The following is a 24,159-nucleotide window of genomic DNA, read 5'->3' as shown; positions in this document are numbered from 1 at the left end:
AGCTCGTCCACCCATCTAAGCAATAAAAAAAAGAGTAATAGAACATGAAACAGTGATTTTTATTCTTCTATTCTGTCGATCTGTTTGTTAGTTCGAGCCTTTTCCATAGTTTCATTTTCCTAGACATAATCTAGTATGAAAATATTATGAATTCTGGAATAGAACTTAGGATCAGTGATGAATGAGCACGGGCTCCGCTCACGCAATATATAATACATATAAGCTGTAGTCTAAGTATGCATAGCTACGGGCTAAAAGTTTGTTCTATTATATTATTTAGTTATAATAGCTTTCCCACTCTTTCAACAAAAGTACACAACAGTTTGGTGTCAGCAGTAGACAAAACGTTAGAATCCCCCCCCCACCAGTATATTTGTATCAGCAGAATTCTATAACCGCTGCACAACCTTAATTTTACTCATGTGATTAGTATCATTTTGTCAGTCTTCTTATCCGATTCTTATCGTGTAATGAAAGTTTGACTTCATATAATTACTTTAGATAACGCCATTGACTACCAAGAGACGGCGACTTCCCGGCGGCTTTTTTTTTTAAATTCACGTGTTGTACAAATTTAAATTGATCTTTATTCTTGTTATGATAAAGTTGTCTTTTGTGCATATAATTAACTGAAGAAAGAGTTGAATCCAAGCGCCATCAGCATTGTCTCTAGTTCGTTTCCAACATCCGTCGTCTCACGGGCGAAACTCATTTGCCGTAACACAAACTTCACATCATAATTGGAGCACGATAATTTGATATACTTTCTCCAATTCAACTTTAAATAATTCATAAAAATTCAAACATACATGCATGCACTAGTCTAATTAATACTTTCAGTTTCTCGAGAGTTTAAAACAATAGTTTTCTAAAATGAAATAATTTCTCCGATACAATCAAGAAACAAAGATGGTTGCATCATGCTGTCTTAGAATACTGAATTCCATGGTCCTCAAAATTTCACTTTTAAAAAAGGACATAACCGCCATTGTTGAACGAAATTTAATAAAAGTGAAAACTAGTAAATTTTCTCGTGTAACTACAATAATTGTAAAATATATGGGGGTTTTATCGTACGTTATGGTCGACATACGGGTGTACCTTGTTTGTAATTCTCATTCGTTTTGCATTAAGTAGCCTATAAATGATTTATAAGTCATAGTAGACGTAAAAAAAAAGAACTATGTTGCCAGAACTAAACGTATTACATACAAATGTTCTCGTCTGAGGACGAAAACACGATGTGCAGAAAAAATAATATGCAAACTAAAAAAAAAAAACTAGAGTGTAATTGGTTCAAAATAATCAAATTAATGATGTTAGTATATGAAAAACACTCGGCAATTTAGCTGTCTGAGTGACGAGTGCGAACATCCGTTGATAATACAATTTGCAGTGCGAATAATTGCTAGTAACGAGTGTTTAATCTACAGCTCGCGGCGATCGAATCGAAATAAACAATCAGTGGAAAGCTGTTAGCTGGCCCGTGTTCGCATAACCGCATTCCTTAGAACTCTAAACGACAACAAAAGAAAGATTACGTCAGCTTTTGACGGATGTTGGAGAAGGCTCTCTTTTGTATCGTGACAATTCAGTTTGAAGTACACAAATTAGGCAACAGCAAGATAGCTTCTGCATTTTCATGCATGAACCGATGATTCGAACTCAGTGAAATTTGTCTCAATGATACATCGAAATATCGATTACATTAGTTATCTTTAACTAAAGTCAATAGGTATCCCTATCGATCTACCTTCAATGAATTTTCAATAAAACCTTGTACTGTTAGTGGGGCATTGTATCAGTAGGATCCCCCGCTAAGATACGTAGGCTTATTTTTATTATACGAAACCAATAAAGATCACGGAACAATTTCCTTCAATTTGGAACATAATAGAATTACTACTACTACCACCATAATCAAGCGAATTTGATTTTATTACCCGACGTAATTCCTTCAATGTGGAAATCGTCAGAGAATTTTCGCGAAGTTTTTAAGAAAAATCAGTGTCTGTCTTTTTTTTTTTGTTGCCCTTGTAGGCAGACGAGCATACGGCCTACCTGATGGTGAGTGGTTATCGTCGCCCATGGACTTCAGCAATGCTAGGGGCAGAGCCAAGTCGCTGCATACTGTCTGCGGGATCTGAACACCAGCATAATCGCACCGCTTGATACGAGTACACAGTGCGTCTTACCGTTTAGGTCACATTTACTTCGAAATATTTGATCGATTGATTGATTGAAAATTCTTTATTGCACAAAAATATTGTACGAAGGCGAACATAACGCCATGCAGGCATTCTCTTCCAGTTAACCCTGATGAAGTGCGTAGCTGTGATAAAGTTAATACATGGCGATAATTTAAAGAATATTTCCTCTCAGTTTCTCGAGATTGACAACAGCTTTCACATTATGATCTCTAAATATTTCTGAACTTATTTGCATATCTACGGAAATAATTAAGAGGTTTGAATTTTTAAAACGGTTAAAGTTATTGAGTGATGATTCATTATAGTTAATATTGTTCAATTAATAACCGGTACACAAAAACTTCTTATTTATTATTTATTTTTCTTATAAATGACTATATTAATAATAATTTAATTAATATTAATGGCCTTGTTATTATTATTTTTGTCTTAGATTCATTCGCATTTTATTTCTCAAGCTGGGTTAAACCCTTGTGTGTTGGTTAGTACTTCAAGTCACACAATGTTTTCAACAAATAGTTGTATATCATATCCTACTTAAAAAGGCGATGAAATACTTTTATCCATTAATTAAAAATCCATATAGCTAAAATTAAAAATAAAAGAAATTAACATTTTTTTAAATTAGAATTGCAAATTTTTTTGCTAAATCTTCAAATCCTATTAATAAACAAGGTTTAAATAGGCAACAAGTTCTGGGGCACTTTGATCGATATTTTTCATCGTTCCCAATGCATACTTAAGTAGCGTAAATAGCAGTTTATGTCAGCGGCGACATCATAACCGGCCTTTAATTAACCTGATTGCCAATCTATAATATAATCCGACCCTTCATTCCGATTTACATTTTAGCACGAAAAGCTTCCGTTAATAGACAACTGAGCACTGCAACTCTATACATCTATCAAGATCACTATATCTAACTCTATAAAGTTGCAAGTGTATCATTCCAGTAAACTCTCTCATTACATCCTACAGACCGTAATACATTCGTCAGCACTTACGGTCAATCAGCTTTACAATGTACTTGCGACAGTCAGAAACGGCATTAAAAGCTTAGTGTTAGCAACGCCAATACTAGGAGCTGAGCACACGCACACTTCTATTCCTACCGGAAAACGATATAGCAGCACCTATGGATATGGAGGTAGGACTATTAAATATTACGTAGTGGTAGGATGTCTTGTCAGTCCGCACGGGTAAGTACCACTCTGCCTATTACTGACTGGAAGCAATAATGAGTTTCGATTTGAAGGGTGGGGTAAACGTTGTACTGTAAAAACGGAGTCCTGACAACTCATATTTCAAGACAGATTGTAGAAGTCTATGGGTAACCACTTAACACCAGTGGGCTGTGAGCTCGTTCACCTTTTTAAGCAATTAAAAAAAAATGGAGTGGAAACGTCAATCGTGTATTTTACTAGGTGTAGAATGGACTCAAAAATACACATACAAGACTCAAAAACCGCTCCCTACTTGTCAATTTAATAATTAAACTTCAACATTTATTTTGTACGATTTTAAATCTATTTCATTAATCATAATTAAAAAATTGTTAGAATGTGTTTAAATTAAAAATTCTTGTATTGTGAACGGGGATTTTATATAGAATTGATCAGGTGTTATTGATCGATGGTCAGTTAGGAGCGCCTCATCTGACACACTGACTCGCTTTCCTCTCTCGCCTCACTGACGTTCGATCGTCTGCGCCTTCGTATCACACAATACTTGTAAACCACTAAACAATGGCTAATCGGCGTTCAGAAAATGTTACGGGTTATATACGCCTGTCAAATGTTTTGTGATGTTGTGTGTTAAACAAGCAAAAATGAGTCGTCAATTATTTTGTGACCCAATTTATAATAAATTTCATTTTTGTTTATTTATTGCTAAGATGGGTGAACGAGCTCACAGCTCACCTGGTGTTAAATGGGTACTGGAGCCTATAGACATCTACAACGTAAATGCGCCACCCACCTTGAGATATAAATTCTAAGGTCTCGGTATGGTTACAACGGCTGCCCCACCCTTCAAACCGAAACGCATTACTGCTTCATGGCAGAAATAGACGGGGTGGTAGGTAGTACCTACCCGTGCGTTTTTCTTTAATTAAGACGAAAAATGAAGGCTGGTGGACTGTTTCAATATTGGCACGTGGTTCTGAATCTGCTGTCGCTGTTTTTTTGTAAATAAGTTGCTATGACTGACAATTTATTACAAATTTGACTCGACTTATAATTGTATCTCGAGTTGTCACACTCCGTAGAATTGAGAAAACGATTGATAAAATTATGATTTTTTTATTTAACTTCTTCATAACCATCTAAGAATAAATCTTTTGCAGAATACGCATTTTCTAAAATTTTCTAAATCTTCTAATAGTATTTTTAGTATTATTCGATAAACTTGGCATTTTCATATATTTAAAATGTATTTACATATACCTACATATTTCGCATACTTGACGTATGTACCTACATATTTACCAGCTTTAGTAGCAATTCGATTACTGGCAATATCGACGTTATACAATACCAAATGCAATTCAATTAATACGAGTATGTAGAAATATGGGTTCTATACTAGACTTGAAACATTATTGGGCTCGAATACATAAAATAGGTAAATCTTTAAGAGGGGTTTGAGTACGTTTTACAGTAAGACCTCGCGGAATGTTCAATTACTATAAAACTTGATCATAAGCTTCAGTGGAGATTAAAATTTTCGCTTTAGACCATTTTCCATTTTTTTTGTTCCTTTGCTTTTCAATAAATAATATAATCAGAATGTAAAAACAAAAAAAAAAAAATATAAACATATGAGCATACAAATAAACTATAAGCCTCAATTTATTTTTTCTGATTCAGGTCAGAATTTTGGGTTCGCTAAGGATTTTGGGTTCTCTGTGAAATATTTGACTTTTATTACTTTTCGACAAGCTAATATTCAAAAGCTACTCACTAGGAAACATTTCAACAAAATTTTTCGAGAAACATAATAATATGTTATAATGGATAGGCATGAAACAGTTAAAATATGAAAGACGTTTTACCATTTGCATATTTTATTGTATGTTACATTAGACATTATTATTTATTGATCGTAAGGTATAATGCCCGTTTCGATTGTTTGAGTAAGATTTTATTGTCAATTCATTAAAAAGGTCAGTGATTAAGTTTGTACGTAGACTCACAAATGAAGGTTTTACTTGCCACTCGATATCTTGGAGCGTTTAGTTGCATGTTGCCGATCATTTCATTGTGTCTATTACAGTTGAATGGTAATAATGTTTTCTGTGTGCTCAGGGAGATGATTCTAAGCTATTATTCATTAAATTCTATATTTTTGTACATCTTTTACTTTTACGACATGCTTATATTACCGCATGGTATATAATATATATAAAAAGTATGAATAGTATTTAATAATAAATAAATAACTAAGAACAAATCACGCACGGTCATCCGGCCCTAAATTAGAATTCCCTGTGTTATGGGACCAGAGACTGACATAAACACTTTTATACGTTTAAATATATACACATATAGATAATAAACTTTCAGACAAATAAAAAAATAAACCTGTTCATTACACGAATGTTGGTCCGATGTTGGAATCGAACCGACGACCCACTGCGCAACAGTTTCTATTAGTGTCTATTCTATATAGTGGACATTACAACGTAAATGCCTTTACATACTTTAGATATAAAGCCTTATATCTTATACACCTACTTTTAGAAAGGAGATTACAGTCTGTAATTAATAACACCGCTCCCACCCTTAAAATTGGAACTGAATTATGAATTGGATTGCTGGCTCGCGGTCAGTATCTATGCGATATCACAATACCCTAAATACACAAAACCCTACCCACTACCTATCATTATCATCTCTACATACCAAAAAGATATACTCAGTTTTTCATATCGTATAATAAAAAGTTACAAAAGTGGACGAATATAATATAATGTTTAATTAATATTTATAGCTTAAAATATCTCAATGTAGGTTTTGGTAAACACAGAAACACGCAACGTTAACAAGAAACGTAAAATACATACTTTTGTTAGGCAATTTTCATCAAGAGAACTCGAAATCAATAATGTGATTTAATGAATAAAAAATGCATTGAATATATAAACAGGAAAGTTGAAATAGCTTAGCTTTTCTACTCTCTCTCTCTGTCAACAGATTTTCTTTTTCTTTATTCACGAATTTTAGTGATAACAATAAAATACTTTTTTTTTAAAGTAAGTAACGGTATAATATAGAAAATTATTAGATTAAATGAATATAAATCTTAAGTTGCCCGTACTTATGGTCGAATTTCGATCGTTGCACGAACATTAGTTTTCATAATACTCAATACTTGATGCCTCAGTCTTAAAAACTTGGATACAAATTTATAAACTAATTAAAAATGTAAACTAACAATTAATTAAATAAAAATAGCTTTGTATTGTCCCATGATAATACTTACTAAAAACGAATAATTATTTAGAGTTAACAATTAAGATTACTAGATAATTACCGAGCGTAAGTTGTAACAATGTACATGATTTTCACGGAAATTAATTGGTTATGCTCATTAACGCTTTCACTGAGACTTATCTTGTTTAATATAATACAACTTAAATTCTATAAGCTCGAAAAGTGAAAGCATTTGTATTAAAATGCTATAAATTATTCGTTAATACGTTCATTTAAAATTATGCGATTTTCTAATGCGTTGTTATGCACGACATTTGAATTCGGAGATATTAGTTATGTAACCTGTAAGAATTAAGTAGGTGTTGAGACGATAGGCCCTTGGGGCCCTGAAGCAAAGAAATTTTTAACAGAAATCTCCAAACGCTTGAAGGAGGCTACACGTGATGCTAAGGCTGGCTGGTACTTTGCACAGAGAGTGAGTCTGGCTGTCCAACGAGGCAACGTAGCCAGTATCTTGGGAACTGTGTCTCCTTCAAGCGCATTGGAAGATCTGTTCTACTGTGTGGGTTGATGTATGTTAAATTATTTTGATGTGACTTTTTGTTAGTAATAAACGATAAATTATATTAGTAGGTGCTATATTTGTTCATCTATATTTTCTAACGATCGACGCTTAGTGAATAAATATCCAAATTTACAACCTTTTGTAAATTCGATGAGCAGCTATCTAATATTCTAATCTCATTTATCTAATGTTTATGGACGTCACATTGTGAATGATGCCACCATGAGGCAAAAGTTCCCTTCTGTCTAAGAAATAACGTAGCGAGATCGCAGCTCATATCGTTATCAATAAAACGCCACTAGGACTCGTTACAGTCTTGAATGAGAGTCTACAATGAAAGCAGCTTATGTGTAAATATTGTGTATATAATAGGCCTATCCATTAGGAGTATGTAAGGTGTAATTGCATAACATACATATAAGTGTGCAGCCTTTTAAAAACACGCTGCCGTGACGAAAAATACTTTGTTACAAAACCTTAATGCGCTTAAACAATAGAATGAGTGGTGCCACCGTGTAAAGTTTTGCAATGTCATTTTGGAACAGCGTGATTTAGTAGCGCCACATCCGGTGCAGTACGCACATATAAACTTCTTTGTTTTTTTAGGCAGAAAGAAGGATTACTGATGAGCCGGAGTCATTTGACATTTCCAGCTTCACCAGGATAGGTGGGCGAGCACGGGCTCAGCTAGGAGGGATCGGATTTGATAACAACTGCCCGAACGCCTCCGGAGAAAACCTAACAGCTCAAGGGCAGCTGCTTCGCGAATTTCACATAAACTTCAAAAGTACACATCGTGTACATGCATACATAGTAAAATCATAATCATAACTTTTCGTTTGTTTTTCTACTAACAAATTTAAGTTTAGTTCTAAATGATGTTTTAAAAAAAACAAACCCATTTGTTCGTTACTACATCGCATTTAACACCTAAACATTTGACGAAACACACAAATTATAGCATTGTGACCGCAATGGTAATCCAAAACATTGAAACTTATGTGCGAATTTAGGGTGTATTCTTTTTTCTCAAGATAGCTAGGAAATTACATGTACATATTTAATTACCAGATTTGTCAAGTTTTTTTTCTTCTGTGCTTATTTCAGACCAAAACTTATTTCAAAAAACAACAAAACACACTTTCTTAATTACAAAGACAGGGATTGCTTAAATCTCTCGGTCGCTAGAAAGGTATAGGTATAGTATAGAAGGTATGACAACATTTGGCTTAATAGAATCCATGTGTGCATTTTCGAGAAGCTAATTTTTATTTTTATTTGCTGTCTATAGAGCAAAAGAGTTTTCCTTATGATATCGGGCTGTTGAGGCCATGATAAGGCTATCCCGCGCTTCAGACCGGAAGACATTTTTGTTTCGTGACAAAATTAGCATGTACTCGCAAGGTTGTTGCTCAAACTGGGGCAAGTAAGTCTAGAACGAACAAGTTATTGCTCAGTATTAGCGTTATACATGACGCCTTAGCAAATGCGTTACAACAAAGTTTTGCCTAACGATAACTACGAGGAAACAGTAAAAAAGAGGTTGGTTGATTTTAAAAACATGTACGTATAGAACTAGTCTGAAACACTATGATGCAGCGTGTTTTACCTAGTCTTTCTATAAATACTGAGACAAGGGAAAAAAAAATCTATTGCAAATAACATTTATGACTTTTACAGTTTGTTAGTTCAATACATAAATATAAAACACTTTAAAGTATAAAAAGCTTATATATTAATTGTAACAGTATTTATGACCAGACTAAGAATAGTTACGTTTTGTTTTAATGGGGGTGTAATTTAGTATATTGATTAAAATATGGATTTAAGATCGTAGCTAAGTTTTAATATACCGTGTATATTGTAAGTGAGAGCATAAATAAGTAATTTATTTATGTTGATCTAGAGGGAATAAAATTATAATTTGAATGTAATAATGACAAATGGTAGGAAGTATTCCGAGGAAGTAGGACGGAGGAGGTAGGAAGTGTCCGTATAGGTAGTTATTAGTTATCCTGCTTATTTCAACGCACACCAATTATGCAGTAAAGGTCCGGTTTCCAAGGGATGGACGAATCTACGCTGTAATCCCTTGGTCTCTGAAAATCACTTAGCGGCAGATGTGCTATGAGCTTATTTACATCACGAAAACAATAAAAAATTATCATCCAAAACATTCAATGTTAATGTTAAAATAATTCAACGAACAGCAATACTCATTCAGAAACAACAGTTTAATTACGTTCGTTAGTTGAATAAAGAAGCACACTGTGAAACCTATTTGCTTCATTTTCCATAAATATTCAATTTGATACGAGAAACCCCACATATACGAGTTAAGCGCGAACGGTGTGACGTGTGACCCACTTTCCACGCACCGGCTACACCGAATGCCTTCCCCAACCTTCCGTAACTCTTATAGCTATTGATATAAAGATCAAGGTCCAATTACTGCGAAATGATTAAAAAAAAAATTGTCAGCTGTGTAGCAGAAACGGTTGGACACATGTAAATCGTGCGCCTCACTCGCTATACAGAGATAATTTCGGGCGTCAAGTGAAAGTAACATTATGCAACTTTCTACAATTGAACTTGAACGATTGATACGGAAATTATAAATAAATACAAACTTAAAAACAAGTCTTTAGCTTTGGTTGTAAGTTAAAATTTTCTCTTGCGCCGGCAACATACGCATAGAAAGTAGACACAATGAAACTGATTGCAATTAAGAATCGTATCCAGTTTTTTTATTGCCCTCGTAGGCAGACGAGCGTACAGCCCGTCTGATGGTGAGCGGTTACCGTCGCCCATGGACGTCAGCAATGCAAAAGGCATTGCTAACCTGCTGCCTACCGTAAAAACCAACCGTCAGATGTCATAGTTAACTACATATTTTTCTAATTGCTTTAAAGACTGAATTTGTAAACTTGTTACAGAATACAGATGCCCATGATAATTATGCCACCTTCCAATCTGAGACACGAGGTCCAAGACATAGTTTGTATTGTACAAGGGCTATCCCGCCCTTGAAACACGAACGTACGAATGCTTCAGGGCAGAAATGGACCGGATGGTGGTACCTATCCGGATTGAAATACGCTCATTAAGTCCTAGTAATGTTATACATTTTAGGCTTCTTATGCTTACTGTTATTATTTAAAACGTATTTAATGAAAATTTCAAATTTTAAAATAAATATTAGAAAACGTCACTTAATTCCGTTTAAGTTGTATGAAAATAGAAAAAAAATCACAAGATAAGTCAATCAAGAGTTAATCTCTAAAACTAATTATGAATAAACGGAAACGTTCAGAGCACGTTCACAGAAAACAGCTAATTTCGATCAACAGATTTTCATCACTGAAATTTTCCCGCATCCCATCCACTAATATCACAGATCCAATGTACCTTCAGAGGTGAGGTGTCGGCGGAAGAAGCAGATTCAGCTATCGATCACTGTTCAAGAGTTCACAAAGCACAGATCCTTGTCACACGTTTCACTTTCGTCGTGTCGGGGTCGCGTGCGGACGCCGGTGCGTCGTTGGTCGGCGTCGAGGGACTCACTGCTCGCGCCGGCCGCCCACTTCCACGTTATATACGCGGGAAAGTTCCGCGCCGACATCGCTCATACACCTCCTATCCCGGAACGTGTAGATTTGTCCATTCCGATTTTGAAATCCTTTGATGACACCGTTGACGTCATACTGTCGCACTATATCGCGTTCCGATTTTGAAATCCTGTTATGATGTCACAAGCAGCGTTCCATTTGAATTTGAATCTTTTTCTTTTTTCAAATTAATATTGACTCCTGTGTATTTTTGGGATATTTGCGTGAGCATTTCATTATAACATTTAGTTAAATAATAGAAACTAAATTTAAATTCGAAACTTCGAACAAAAATAACAAATATCATCCAAGAGTATTAGGATATATTTCGAGCGATGTCTAATTTCAGAGTCATTTGGAAGGCAAAGCCCAGTTGGCATCCAAAATACTGGTAGTCCTCAATAAGGCGAGGAGGTACTTTACGACTGGACAAAGATTTTTGATTTATAAAGCAGAAATCCGGACTCGCGTGGAGTGCTGCCCACCTCTGGGCCGGGGCTCCCAAACACCAACTACTTTCATTTCACTCTATAGAGATAAAGGCCATTCGAATTGTCGATAATCCCATTCTCACGGATCGTTTGGAACCTCTGGGTCTGCGGAGGGACTTCGCATCTCTTTGTATTTTGTATCATCATCATATGTTCCATGGGGAGTGCTCTAAGGAATTGTTTGAGATGATTCCATCATCTCGTTTTTCCATCGCACCGCCCGCCACCGGAGTAGAGTTCACTCATACTACCTGGAGCTACTGCGTTCATCCCCAGTGCGTTTCCAGTGATTTTTTTTGCACGTACCATCCGGCATTGGAATGAGCTCCCCTACACGGTGTTTCCCGAGCGCTATGACATGTCTTTCTGCAAACGAGGCTTTTGGAGAGTACTTAACAGTAGGTAGCTGCATTGCTGAAGTCCATGGGCGACGGTAACCATTCACCATCAGGTGGGCCGTATGCTCGTCTGCCTACAAGGGCAATAAAAAATAATATATCACCTGTGTGTTATTGTTTTTGCAAAAACGATTTTAAAACCTTTTTATGGTTCTATTGTCTTGATATTTCATTTGGCAAACGATGTTTTCGTGTGACACAACGTTGAGTCACTGTCGCGCTGGTTTTCTTCAAAATTATTTGGTGAAATATGTTTTGTGTTTTTGTTTTTAATATATTATGATGAAATGACACAGTTGAATACAAGAATATAAGCGCCTTCGTGACTTTCTTTTACTTTTTAGTAAACATCACGTTTTAAATTTCTTTCAGGCAAACGAAATGATTGATCAGTGGAACTTAACTACCAATATTAATCATAATATACGTACACGCATATGTACTTAGCCTGGCCTTAATACTGATACAATTAAAAATAAACAAAATATTACATTTGAATTTGGAATCTGTCATTTTTATATGATTTCTCATTGAGTTTTCTCATTTTGGCGCCAATACATTGTACAGTGATATAGAAAACCGAATCGCTGTGATTGCATTACACAAAGTAGGTATGGGGCCAAATGCAATTTTTAAAACTCTCCATACGCTTGGTATTAGTAAAATGTTTGTGTACCGGGCTATTAATCGGTGCAATGAGACCTCCTCTGTTTGTGACAGAAAAAAATCTGGCCGTTCACGTAGTATTCGTACAAAAAAGGTGGTCAAAGCAGTAAGGGAAAGAATTCGAAGAAATCCTGTCCGAAAGCAAAAGATTTTATCTCAGGAGATGAAGATAGCACCTAGAACCATGTCGCGTATTTTAAAAGATGACTTAGGAGTTGCAGCCTATAAGAGACGTACTGGTCATTTCTTAACTGATAATTTAAAAGAGAATAGGGTGGTAAAATCGAAACAACTACTGAAGCGGTACGCAAAGGGAGGTCATAGAAAATTTTTGTTTACGGATGAGAAAATTTTTACAATTGAGCAACATTTTAACAAACAAAATGACCGTATTTATGCTCAAAACTCTAAAGAAGCTTCCCAATTAGTCGACAGAGTGCAACGTGGGCACTATCCGACTTCAGTGATGGTTTGGTGGGGTATTAGCTATGAAGGAATGACTGAGCCATACTTTTGTGAAAAAGGTATCAAAACATCGGCACAAGTGTATCAAGATACCATTCTTGAGAAGGTAGTAAAGCACCTTAATAACACCATGTTCAATAATCAAGAATGGTCCTTCCAGCAAGACTCGGCGCCAGGTCATAAAGCTCGGTTTACGCAGTCTTGGTTGGAAACGAACGTTTCGGACTTCATCAGAGCTGAAGACTGGCCGTCGTCTAGTCCTGATCTTAATCCGCTGGATTATGATTTATGGTCAGTTTTAGAGAGTACGGCTTGCTTTAAACGCCATGATAATTTGGAGTCCCTAAAACAATCCGTATGATTGGCAGTGAACATTTTTCCCATGGAAAGAGTGCGTGCTTCTATTGATAGCTGGCCTTAACGTTTAAAGGACTGTATTGCAGCCAATGGAGACCGCTTCAAATAAGCTTTTTATACTTTAAATTGTTTTATATTTATGTATTAAACTAACACACTGTAAAAGTAATAAATGTTATTTGCAATAGAATTTTTTTTTTCCTTTGTCTCAGTATTTATGGTAAAACTAGGTATATACGCCCCAGACTTTTCTAGTTTTATTTATTTATTTCGTACATTTATTACATGGGTAAACCATTTCACAGCTCACCCAGTGTTAAGTGGTTGCCGCAGTCCATAGAAATCTCTACTTGAATCGCTTTGACGCATGAGGTCTATATCTCAATTGTAGAATATAATTGCTGTCCTACCCTTTAAACTGGAAGCTTCTCCGCTGTAGAAATAGGCATGGTGGCAGTACCTATAAAGTATCTCATAATACACTTCTAAAAAGTATGCGGGATGAACATAATTATCTTCTATAATAGTATATTTAACGGCCGTCTGGTGTAGTGGTAAGTGACATGGTCACTACACAGGGGGGTCGCGGGTTCGAATCCCGCCAAGGGAAGATATTTGTATGATAAATATGAATGTCTTTTCCAGGGTTATGGATGTCTATTAAGTATATGTATGTGTATAATAAAAATCTTACATTTATATCCGTTATCTGGTACCTGTAACACAAGTTCTTTACGAACTTATCACGGGACCAGTTAACGTGGCGTGATTGTTAGTAAATATTTATTTATTATTTATTATTTATTTATTATTTATATAACACATGGTTCTTCGGTAATTTGTAATCTACACTAATATATAAATCTACAGTGGTTTTTACGGATGTTCCGTTATAACTACTGAACCATGCATCCGATTGACTTGAAACTTGGTACCCATGTAGAAAATACAAGTACTTAATGGATAGGATAATATTTATATGAGTGTTGGACTCCCTAATAATAATGACGATAAATAATAATGTTAATTTTAAATGCGCAGCGGAGCGGGCGACTACGGCTAGTTATTTAATAATTCTGTAAAATCAGTTGTATTTAATAAGGATAAATAAATAATCAGAGTGTCTTGAAAATTGGTAAAAACAACTTTCGACGTCTCATGCAGTTTCTGGTTATTATTTACCAAGCTTTAGACGTGAGCGTAGAGGCTGGCGATACAACGACTTCGAAATGAGCCTACATTACGTCGAAAAGACATCAACGCGCGCTCTTAGGCGTTCTGTCAACTAACAAGTTTGTGAAAGCAAGCGTAGATCGTCTAATATCGTGCATGCCCTTTATCGATTATTTCAATGTAATCTCAAAAAATATTATCTAAATCATGATGTCTAAATTTTATATGTATAGAAAAAATTACACCAAATTTTTGTTATCAAAATCATCATCATCATTTGTTACATATTATTTTTTATTTTATTTTATTGCCTAGATGTGTGGACGAGCTCACAGCCCACCTGGTGTTAAGTTGTTACTGGAACCCATAGACATCTACAACGTAAATGCGCTACACACCTTGAGATATAAGTTCTAAGGTCTCAGCATAGTTAGAACGGCTGCCCCACCCTTCAACCCGAAACGCATTACTGTTTCACGGCAGAAATAGACGGGGTGGAGGTAGCTACCCGTGCGGACTCACAAGAGGTCCTACCACCAGTAAAAAACGTGAAACTCTATCTGGATTTTATCATTATTAATGTATTATTTCTCAATCATTCTTACTTTGACTATGTAGTATTGATAATATCGTTTGCATTTCACATATTAATATGTCTGAAAATAGTATACATAACTTATATAATAAATCAAGAAACAAATTACACAGAACATAGATATGGTTTTCAATTATAAAAAAAAAAACTAAATTCAAGATTCGTACATGCTGACTTCCAGCTCTAATCGAAGCTCAGTAAATAGGCGGGTAAAATGAAGAAGGATTTTCAATAGCTTAAATAGTCTTCCGTTCAGTCCTCTTCGTGTTCGGATAGAGACTTTTTATTGTTTACTGTTGTCAAGTGGTTACTGGATCCCATTGACATAAACAACGTAAAATACGATCGTATCGAGCTGCGGCATGGTCGGTGTTCAAAAATCACGCAAACCAGTACCAATTATTCTAATCAATAAATAAATAAATAAATAATAAATAAATATTTACTAACAATCACGCCACGTTAACTAGTCCCGTGATAAGTTCGTAAAGAACTTGTGTTACCTGTAACCTGTGTACCTGTTACCTGTACCAGATAACGGAAACAAATGTAAGATTTTTATTATACACATACATATATTTAATATACATCCATAACCCTGGAAAAGACATTTATATTTATCATACAAATATCTTCCCTTGGCGGGATTCGAACCCGCGACCCCCTTATGTAGTGACCATGTCACTTACCACTACACCAGACGGCCGTTTATTAATAATTTAATATTAATAATTTAATAATAATAAAACTAATAAGTACTTAACTCATGCTCACGAATGATATACACCATGGGTCGCCAAATGGTGGACAGTGGTCCGCATGCAGACCGCCGATCCATTTTGTGTGGACCACGAGAACACAGCAACTTGCATTACAGAGTATGGAAGTATGTAATGAAGAGCTCTGAATAAAATTTGTTTGTGGTAATAAATACCCAGAACTACAAAAATTAGCTTTCGATATCGACTTACTGATGAACATCTTTAGATTTTAATGTCAATAGCTAGCACAAATTTTACTCCAAACTTGCGACAGACAGTCATTCTCATTTATATGTTTTTTTTTATTGCATAGATGGTTGGACGAGCTCATGGCCCATATGCTGTTAAGTGATTACCGGAGCCTATAGACTTCTACAACGTAAATGCCGCCACCTACCTTGAAACATGAGTTTTAACAGTACAAGCGGCCCTGTCCTTCAAGCCGAAATGCATTACTGATTCACGGCAGTAATGCGTTACTCCTTCTCCTTGGAAGTCAATCGTGAACATTTGGTAAGTACGTATTAAATTGGAAATATTGGTACCCGCCTGCCGGATTCGAACACCGACGATCGCTACATATGTCTTACGCTTTAGGCCACGACTACTGCATATGTAAAACATTTGTTTAATAAATCCAATTTCCAGTCCAGTTTAATAAATATTTTTTTCTAGAAAATTATGTGCAGACCGCGATGGTCATTTCATTTCTTAAAACAGACCCTGAGCGAAACTAATTGGTGACCCCTGACATACCCGATCAAGTTGTAACATCGTGTAAAAAAAATCAAACATGCAAAAAATATAATTTGCGTAATTACTGCTGCTAAGACGTATAGTAAGCTCACACAGGTAAGGTACCACCATTTCTCCCATGAAACAGTTATGCATTTTGGTTTAAAGGTTTTGGACCGTCGCGTCGTTATATTAATATCTTGTACCTCATGTTTCAAGGTATTCGTGCAATAAAAAGTGTTAATTGTTATTAAAAATGTAGAAATCAACTTATATAATTGACGAAATCAATTTGATCGCCCTCCCTACTAGCGATGCAAACGTCGCTTTAATGTCTCGTCTCTCCTCAGACGCGCATATCACGAAAATCCGAAACCGACGGAAACAGTGAAATCGAATAAATTGCCCATTGTCTAACCGAGGTGCACGGATTTAGTAAGTAACACTTTCTGTTTTCATCTAGAGACACGGACGGGTGAATGAACTCGTGCCACCCACGCCCATGTGATTACTGCAGGTGACTCTGTAACTATTTGAAATTGAGCCGTTTCAATTATAGTAATCAAGACTTGTACGGTTGAGCGAATTTTTCAGAAGCTACGTCACCAGATCTGTCCTACAGAGGAAGTACTGTTTTATCTTTTTTTGGGACTTAGTGGGTAGACGAGTTAAGACGTAAGGTAAGGTTTAACGTGTTATTAAGCGAAATCTTTCTAGAAACATGAGTACCAATTCTCAAATGTGTTCTATAATTGCGAGGGTACCTATATGAGTAATACAAGTATTTCAGTTCAGTGAGAAAATTTCTGTTTTTTTTAATAATTAATTGACGGTAGTTAGCGCAATATTCAAAAGTCGACTTATAGCACTTTAGTTTTCCGTGAGAACGATAACTGTACGAAAATAAAATAATGACAATAAAAAACGGAAGATTAAAAGGAATTTTACGATTCGCGAATACCGAAGAAAATACCAATTGGTATATCAAATATTATTTACAAACCAATATATGTGTATTTCCGCAATCATACCCTCGCGCACCGTTTATTCACATGAAGTTTTACAATTCATTACAATACAGTTTAAAATCGAACAATTCACTTGTTAAAAAGCAAGCGCAAGACAGGGTGAGGTGGAGACAACTTGTGAGGTGACAGCCCTGTGTACCAGCGGGATACTCTAGAACTACAACAACAACAACAACTCGAAGCTTTTTATTGTTTGAAGTATCGAAGGGAAGATTATAATCACAGTATCGTCAAAATACGTAATATGTCCGGTGCGGGTAGTTTTCAAATCAGTGGTTTTCAGCTATCACACTGGAATAAGCTTATCCGTTACTAGCTGATTATTAGAAATCATAGATATCCGAACTTTGATGATTCCGTTGTTTTTGGGCTTCTTATGACCATACATGGGTCTGGTACACATATTTTACATGAATGTTTTTTTTGTAACCTATTTTTTTTTTCATTCTACATAAGCTGTTTCAATATACAATAAAAAATACTTTTTCTTCATGATTCACCATTAGGTACTCATGTTAAATATAAAAAATGGCCCAATGAACAATCATAAATATGTTTTAGCACGACAATAGCATGTTGCAACTTTCTCAAATCGAATCCAATCTATGTTATATCAGTCACAGTTCTTTTACTCGTGTTTTCGTTGTTGCAATTTACATAAGAGGCTTACTTACATCGCATTATCATTACCACAAATGTGTCAATATACCATTGTAACTGTTTATCAGTTTGCAAAACGAAATTTGAATAAAGGTGAAAGTGGAATTTTGTGAATACACATTACAATACGTCATTACATCGCATGTGTATTTAAAAAAAAAAGTGTTTTTATACCACATTGTTCAGTAGATAGTTGTTTATCTATACATTTGGCGTGGTATTCGTTGTTCAATTACCAGCATAACTGTTTTGGTAAATACAATCGATTATGATGTGTAATTAAATTATTCGTCGAAGTTAACATTAAGAAAATTTTAAAATCTTAAATCTTGTCCATTATTTAATTAAATTGGTAAAAAAGCTGGTGAAGGTAATTTAGTAACATTGGGTTCTTCAATAAAATAGTGATGATATATTAGGCATTTATGGCACACCTTGCTTAGCTGGCGGTAGGCGAACGACTGCCCTCGCAGGAGCGTCGCCCGACATCGCACATTGTATACATACACGTCATATTGCAATGTGCAACATTGCATATTATCTACACTACAGTAGTAAAAATTTAACGACAGAAATGTAAAGAGGCCAATTCGTTAGAATAAATACAGATTTATCTAAATAAATACGTGTCTAACGCTCGACCACTAAGAACTACCTAAAATTCATCTCTCGGAATCAATTAGCGTGATTGCACCTAGAGCACCACAATTGTAATGCCCCACTGCTAAGTACCATCATGCTGCCTATTTCTGCTACAAAGCAATCATTCGTTCCGGCTTGAAACAGTCGTTATACGATATGATAGCTCGACCTCATGTTTCAAGGTGGCTGACTGCATCCACCCCGTGACGTATCCACCCGGTCACCACCAGAGATGCCGCAGTTTATTGTCAACCATCTGCTGTTCCGGTCGCTTTATAGTGTAGTATCGAACGACTTTGACCCTTATGGACAACAGTCAGTTTTGTAATGCGCGTGCGTCAATTCAGTCATTAGAATGGGCATGTCGTCTGTCATAATTTTACTTCTGAGTCAACAAGCGTACCTCAACGGAACTGAGGCGGATCTTAAAGATTTCATAACTCTCACGCTGGGTAAGTATTGTGGTGCAATGAAAGTTTACAACACAGCGGCTGGGATTTCCTTTTTAAATATAATTAAATCAAAAGACAAAAGATCGCTTTCGGTGATTTTCATACACTGAACTCTACAATTGTTTTTTTATTTATATATTTTTAATCAATCGTATAATTTTCGTACTAAAATTTTTTGATCTATTACATTTTTTTTTTTATTTTATGAAAATAATTGGTATTATTTTAACACTCATTACAATTAAGAAAACACCCACTTAACAAATTCTTTCAGCAATATTTTGTTATACATATCCATATTATTCTAAGACAATTATAATTCAAGTCATCTTCGTGTGATGCTATCAATGTATCTCATAATTGTGTTACAAAAAGCCGGAATAAAGGACTAAAAGCATCGTTTGTGAATACTTCGAAGTGTACAATTGTATTGTATTTATTTAATCATTGCTTGATTTGCACTGTAATTTACGGGATCAAATTTCTTTATTAAATTACTCATTCTAAGCTCGTAGTGGCGAAATCAAAAACTTACTACAAAATAAAGTAAGAAAGCAAGTACAATGAGATTCAATTTTCTATTTTATGTTGCTTGAAAAACAGTACGTAATTAAATGCGAAGAGGTACTAAAAGACAGAATGAAATTTCGCTTTTTAGAAATCTGTTTATCTCGCTTTATTTTAATGTTTAGTATGTTCGAGTCATGCGTTCTATGTAACTTGTTTTGTGTGAGTGAATAAGTATGTAGTTGGCCTCTGCGTAACCATCTTAATTTTGTTCAATTTTCTGTCTGAAAACATTGAAAATATCGCTTTAGATATTGTGAAATGTAAATTATATTTTAATAATAGCTAACCCGGCAGACTTCTTAGTGCCTCAATCGATAAATAAAAGACCTAAACTTTTGTATAAAATAAACTTAAAACAAACAAAAGGAATCCGTCCGACGGGGGACACATCAAAGGAAAAACAAAATTGTTATTTTTATTTAATTCCGAGCATTTTCATATTTATCTACCTTTTAAACCTTCTCTGGACTTCCACGAATAATTCAAGACCAAAATTAGCCAAATCGGTCCAGCCGTTCTCGAGTTTTAGCGAGACTAACGAACAGCAATTCATTTTTATATATAGAGATTATAATTCGATTTAGAAAATGATCAAGGCTTATTTCATAAAGCGGATTCAGAATAATAACTTAACCAAACAATTCTGATGCTTTATATTGAAGTAATCAGAAAATGATCAAGGCTTATTTCATAAAGCGGATTCAGAATAATAACTTAACCAAACAACTCTGATGCTTTATATTGAAATAATCAGAACGTGGTTGATCCACAACAAAAATAATAGACCGTAATTGTTGCGAAATATTTGTTATATTTTATTCTGATAAAGAACGTTTCCTTCCGATTTATATGTCGTTACAAATAAAAGCTAGGCTTCAGTTTATTTGGCTCAGTATGAGTCATTGTTTTTGTTAATATAATATTCTGCAGGCGGACAATCTGTTACACAATATGCCACCGACGTCATCGACGTTCATGTAAGAAATGCAAGGCGTCCTGTTCTTGTATCTGCAGACTTATGAATCACCCGGAAAGTGAAAGTGGCACATTTACTCGCAAGCCTACTGTCCTGTGTTATGCAATACAAGAGCGGAACTAGATTACAGTTTTAAACATTGTAATAATAACAGTTGCTCGTAAAAGTGCTTTCAGTGGTGTTTTTTGATCTGCGGAAACTTTAGATTATTCCGCAAACATTTGTTGACCCAATTTTATGTGACATAATTTTTTTCAATTTGACTTTTCTACTTTAGTAATGATATTCAATTATTGCTTCAGGACATTTTTTATCGTTTTGAGTAAATCCTAGATCAGAACGCTGCTGCTTACCCATAGTATGCGTGTCTCGCATTCAAGACAAAATAAATATGATTGCGTTCATATTTTTTGTTGAAAAAAGTAAATTATCCTTATGGTCCTATGATGCATTGTTTTAATGCAGATTTTATATCCACTCTCATATATTTCTCTCACATATATCTCTCTTATATATTTTTCTCACATATTTCAATTCGATATGAAAGTGTGAGATTGCCTTTATATATTAAAACTGAGACGTCGACCTATATATATAATGTCTCACGGTTGTTTATGAGCTCCGGCAACCACATAATTTTTTTTTCCCTACCTATGCTGATAGCTTTGAGAGGCTATTTCAGCGTAACCTTAACTAGTAAATGAGCTCACGGGGTTCAAACCTGACGACGTTGCTAACATAAACCCTAGCAAGAGTCGTGCTTCGCAGAATCTACCACCGGATCGGAAACGCGACCCACTGAGAAGATCCGGCGAGAAATTCAGTGGGCTGTGTCTTTGTGTTCAGATAGATATACACATAACACAAAAAGAGCCGGAAACTGGTTCACCCATCTAATAAAAAAAAAACAATATTTATATCATGGCCAGCGATGTAGCACGTACAAAACTCGGTGGTTGACTACCGCGCTCCCGACGGCATTGAACAGTCATGTTACTGCATCAACGCTACACTACGTTCGAAATTTCCATTGGTGTAAGGTTTCAGTCCCCGACCACATCCGTCCGTTGCAGCGTTGCTTGCTCACACTTTCACTAAGTGGAGCGGACTCGCGGGGTGAGCATTTTGTGATGTTTCACAGTGTATCCATTTTTAATTAAATTACGAAATTTGATGCAGGGTTTGAAAATATTTTATTAATTATATGCAAAATTTGCCTTTGCCTACTCTAGGTAGAGCAGAACGTAAGTCCGAGCGGGCAGATGCCCAAAGGCAGACAATTGTTTTCAATACAGGCGGAACTTCAACTTCTTATATCAAAGTGCGTGGCGTCATTGACACTGTCATGTTTTTAGGTCACCGGTAACCATTTAGCACACAATGATGTCGTGATCTCACTACCAATAAAACCAGTCAAACTGAATGGTTTTATTGCAAAATGCGAAAGGAATCAGTTTCCACTTCAGAGAAAAGATAAGAAACAGGACGCAGATCTGTCCATTAAAATCAATCCCTAGTAGAAAGAACATGTTGTTGATAGAACATGAACATTTAAAACTAAAAGAATCAGCACAATTATCTGGTACTGATGTGAAGTATTTTTTTTAAAATTGAATACGAGTTAATTACTTATAACTTAGATTAAAACAAACTGAAATCAGAGTAATTATTTAATTTAAAGTCCAGCATTAATTTATTTTACATAAATTAAATCTTTAAGCACCTTCCACTTTCTACACTTCTGATAGTCAGTTAAATATTTAATTATAAGACAAATTAAAATGTTTTTGTTTTTTTCTACGGCCAATCGGAAAACGTGCTTAAAAAATCTCAAGTTTTAATAGAATAACAATATTTCCGCAATAGACATATTAAATCCTTGATATTTTCGTTAAATGTTTAACCTTGCTTTACGGCATCGCTATAACTGTACGGTCTGATCACACTTCCTTTGCCCTGGCTATTGTAGAAAGTGACGAGCTGCTGCACGCTTCCAGGTCCTGGGGTGGTGACGGGCCGCGTCGCTGGAGTAGGGTACACAGGGACAGGCTTAATCTGGTTGGGTGGTAGAGTTGGATGAACCGGCTTCGGAGGTACAGGCGTTAGAGTTGTCACGACAGGTTTGATCTGAGCTGGAGGCGCGGGTGTAGGAGCAGGCTGGACAACAGGCGGCTTTGCGAGTGGTTTATCAGTTGGCTTCCCTACTGGCTTCGCTCCCCCAGCTTCCATATTAATGAAATCGATGTTGGCATTTTTGTCAATCGGCTTGTAAATCTTGCGACCTGCAATTGTTTTATTCGTGACTCAACATACGGCTTAGCATGACGTCATACGCCTAGCAAATATAAAAATACATATGCATATTTTCGGACATTAATGTGATTTTAAGGATGTACTTCAAAGAAGCTGTATGTTAAGCATAATTATATTTCTTGATTAATAATTTGTAATTCGACGAGGAAATTAAAATACTTTTCATAACATAAACCTAATCTAATCAACTGAAACAAAGCGTGGACCATTAGAAAGCGCTAAGGTTATATAGAGTTAATTTATCACAAATAAATTACTAAATCAGTTATTCCATGAAACATACTCACATTCACTGCCGTAAAAGACTAATAACAGAACAATTCCAATTATCTTCATATTGACAAGGCACTCGCACAGGTGTTGTCTAAAGACTAAAGCAGTCACAGCCTTTTTTTCGAGATCTCCGATACTTTTCGTGTGCGTTAGTCAGGGTTAAGCGATCCAAGTCGATCGAATACGCATACTGCGCTGCGGATCTGTAGATACGGGGAGCGCGAACCAAGCGACCTCTGTCAGGTCTGACCTCATCGTGATAACAAGTTCTCAGTAGTGGTTGCTTGTTATTTATTTACAAATCATCTTATGATGGTCTCTTATTTAAATTTTCTAGAAGATATGTGTATACTACTGATGGTAGGACCTCTTGTGAGTCCGCACGGGTAGGTACCACCACCCTGCCTATTTCTGCCGTGAAGCAGTAATGCGTTTTGGTTTGGAGGGTAGAGCAGTCGTTGTAACTATACTTGAGACCTTAGAACTTATATCTCAAGGCGGGTGGCGCATTTACAATGTAGATGCATACGCGCTCCAGTAACCACTTAACACCACCCACCTAAGCAATAAAAAAATTACTAATTTTGTGAATTTATATGGATGCGCCGTTGGTGTTTCTAGTAATTGAGAGCACATCAAATCATTGTGTTGGTCCGGTCATTATTGAACGTGTTATATACTTATACGGTCTTATACATAATACATAAGGTAAAATAAGAAAATTCCCGTAACACCGTCGCGCAATAATGCACGCTATCACTGCATTTCTCGCGCGCACTCGCCTGCGA

The 24,159-nt window shown here is 35.7% G+C and overlaps 2 protein-coding genes across 2 annotated transcripts in view; both read right to left on the bottom strand.

Annotated features, from left to right (window-relative positions):
- The window catches only part of dyl (transmembrane protein dusky-like), a 36,424-nt gene extending 25,670 nt beyond the window's left edge, over positions 1-10,754 (bottom strand). The window contains exon 1 of the mRNA XM_089727718.1: positions 10,617-10,754. The gene's annotated coding sequence lies outside the window, so the exon portion shown is untranslated. The remainder of the gene's footprint in view (positions 1-10,616) is intronic.
- An 11,688-nt stretch (positions 10,755-22,442) lies between these two features.
- On the bottom strand, positions 22,443-23,571 carry LOC114250918 (uncharacterized). The gene is made up of 2 exons (XM_028185015.2): positions 23,386-23,571; positions 22,443-23,067 (listed from the first exon to the last, which is right to left on the bottom strand). Exons 1-2 carry the CDS (start codon positions 23,432-23,434, stop codon positions 22,685-22,687), a joined length of 432 nt encoding a protein of 143 aa, XP_028040816.2. The 5' UTR covers positions 23,435-23,571; the 3' UTR covers positions 22,443-22,684.
- Between the last annotated feature and the right edge of the window lie 588 nt (positions 23,572-24,159).

The sequence above is a fragment of the Bombyx mandarina genome, chromosome 05, assembly GCF_030267445.1.
Source record: "Bombyx mandarina strain Sakado chromosome 05, ASM3026744v2".
NCBI lineage: Eukaryota > Metazoa > Arthropoda > Insecta > Lepidoptera > Bombycidae > Bombyx > Bombyx mandarina.
The sequence above is the reverse complement of the archived record's forward strand: the minus strand, read 5'-3'. Positions and strand labels throughout refer to the sequence as shown.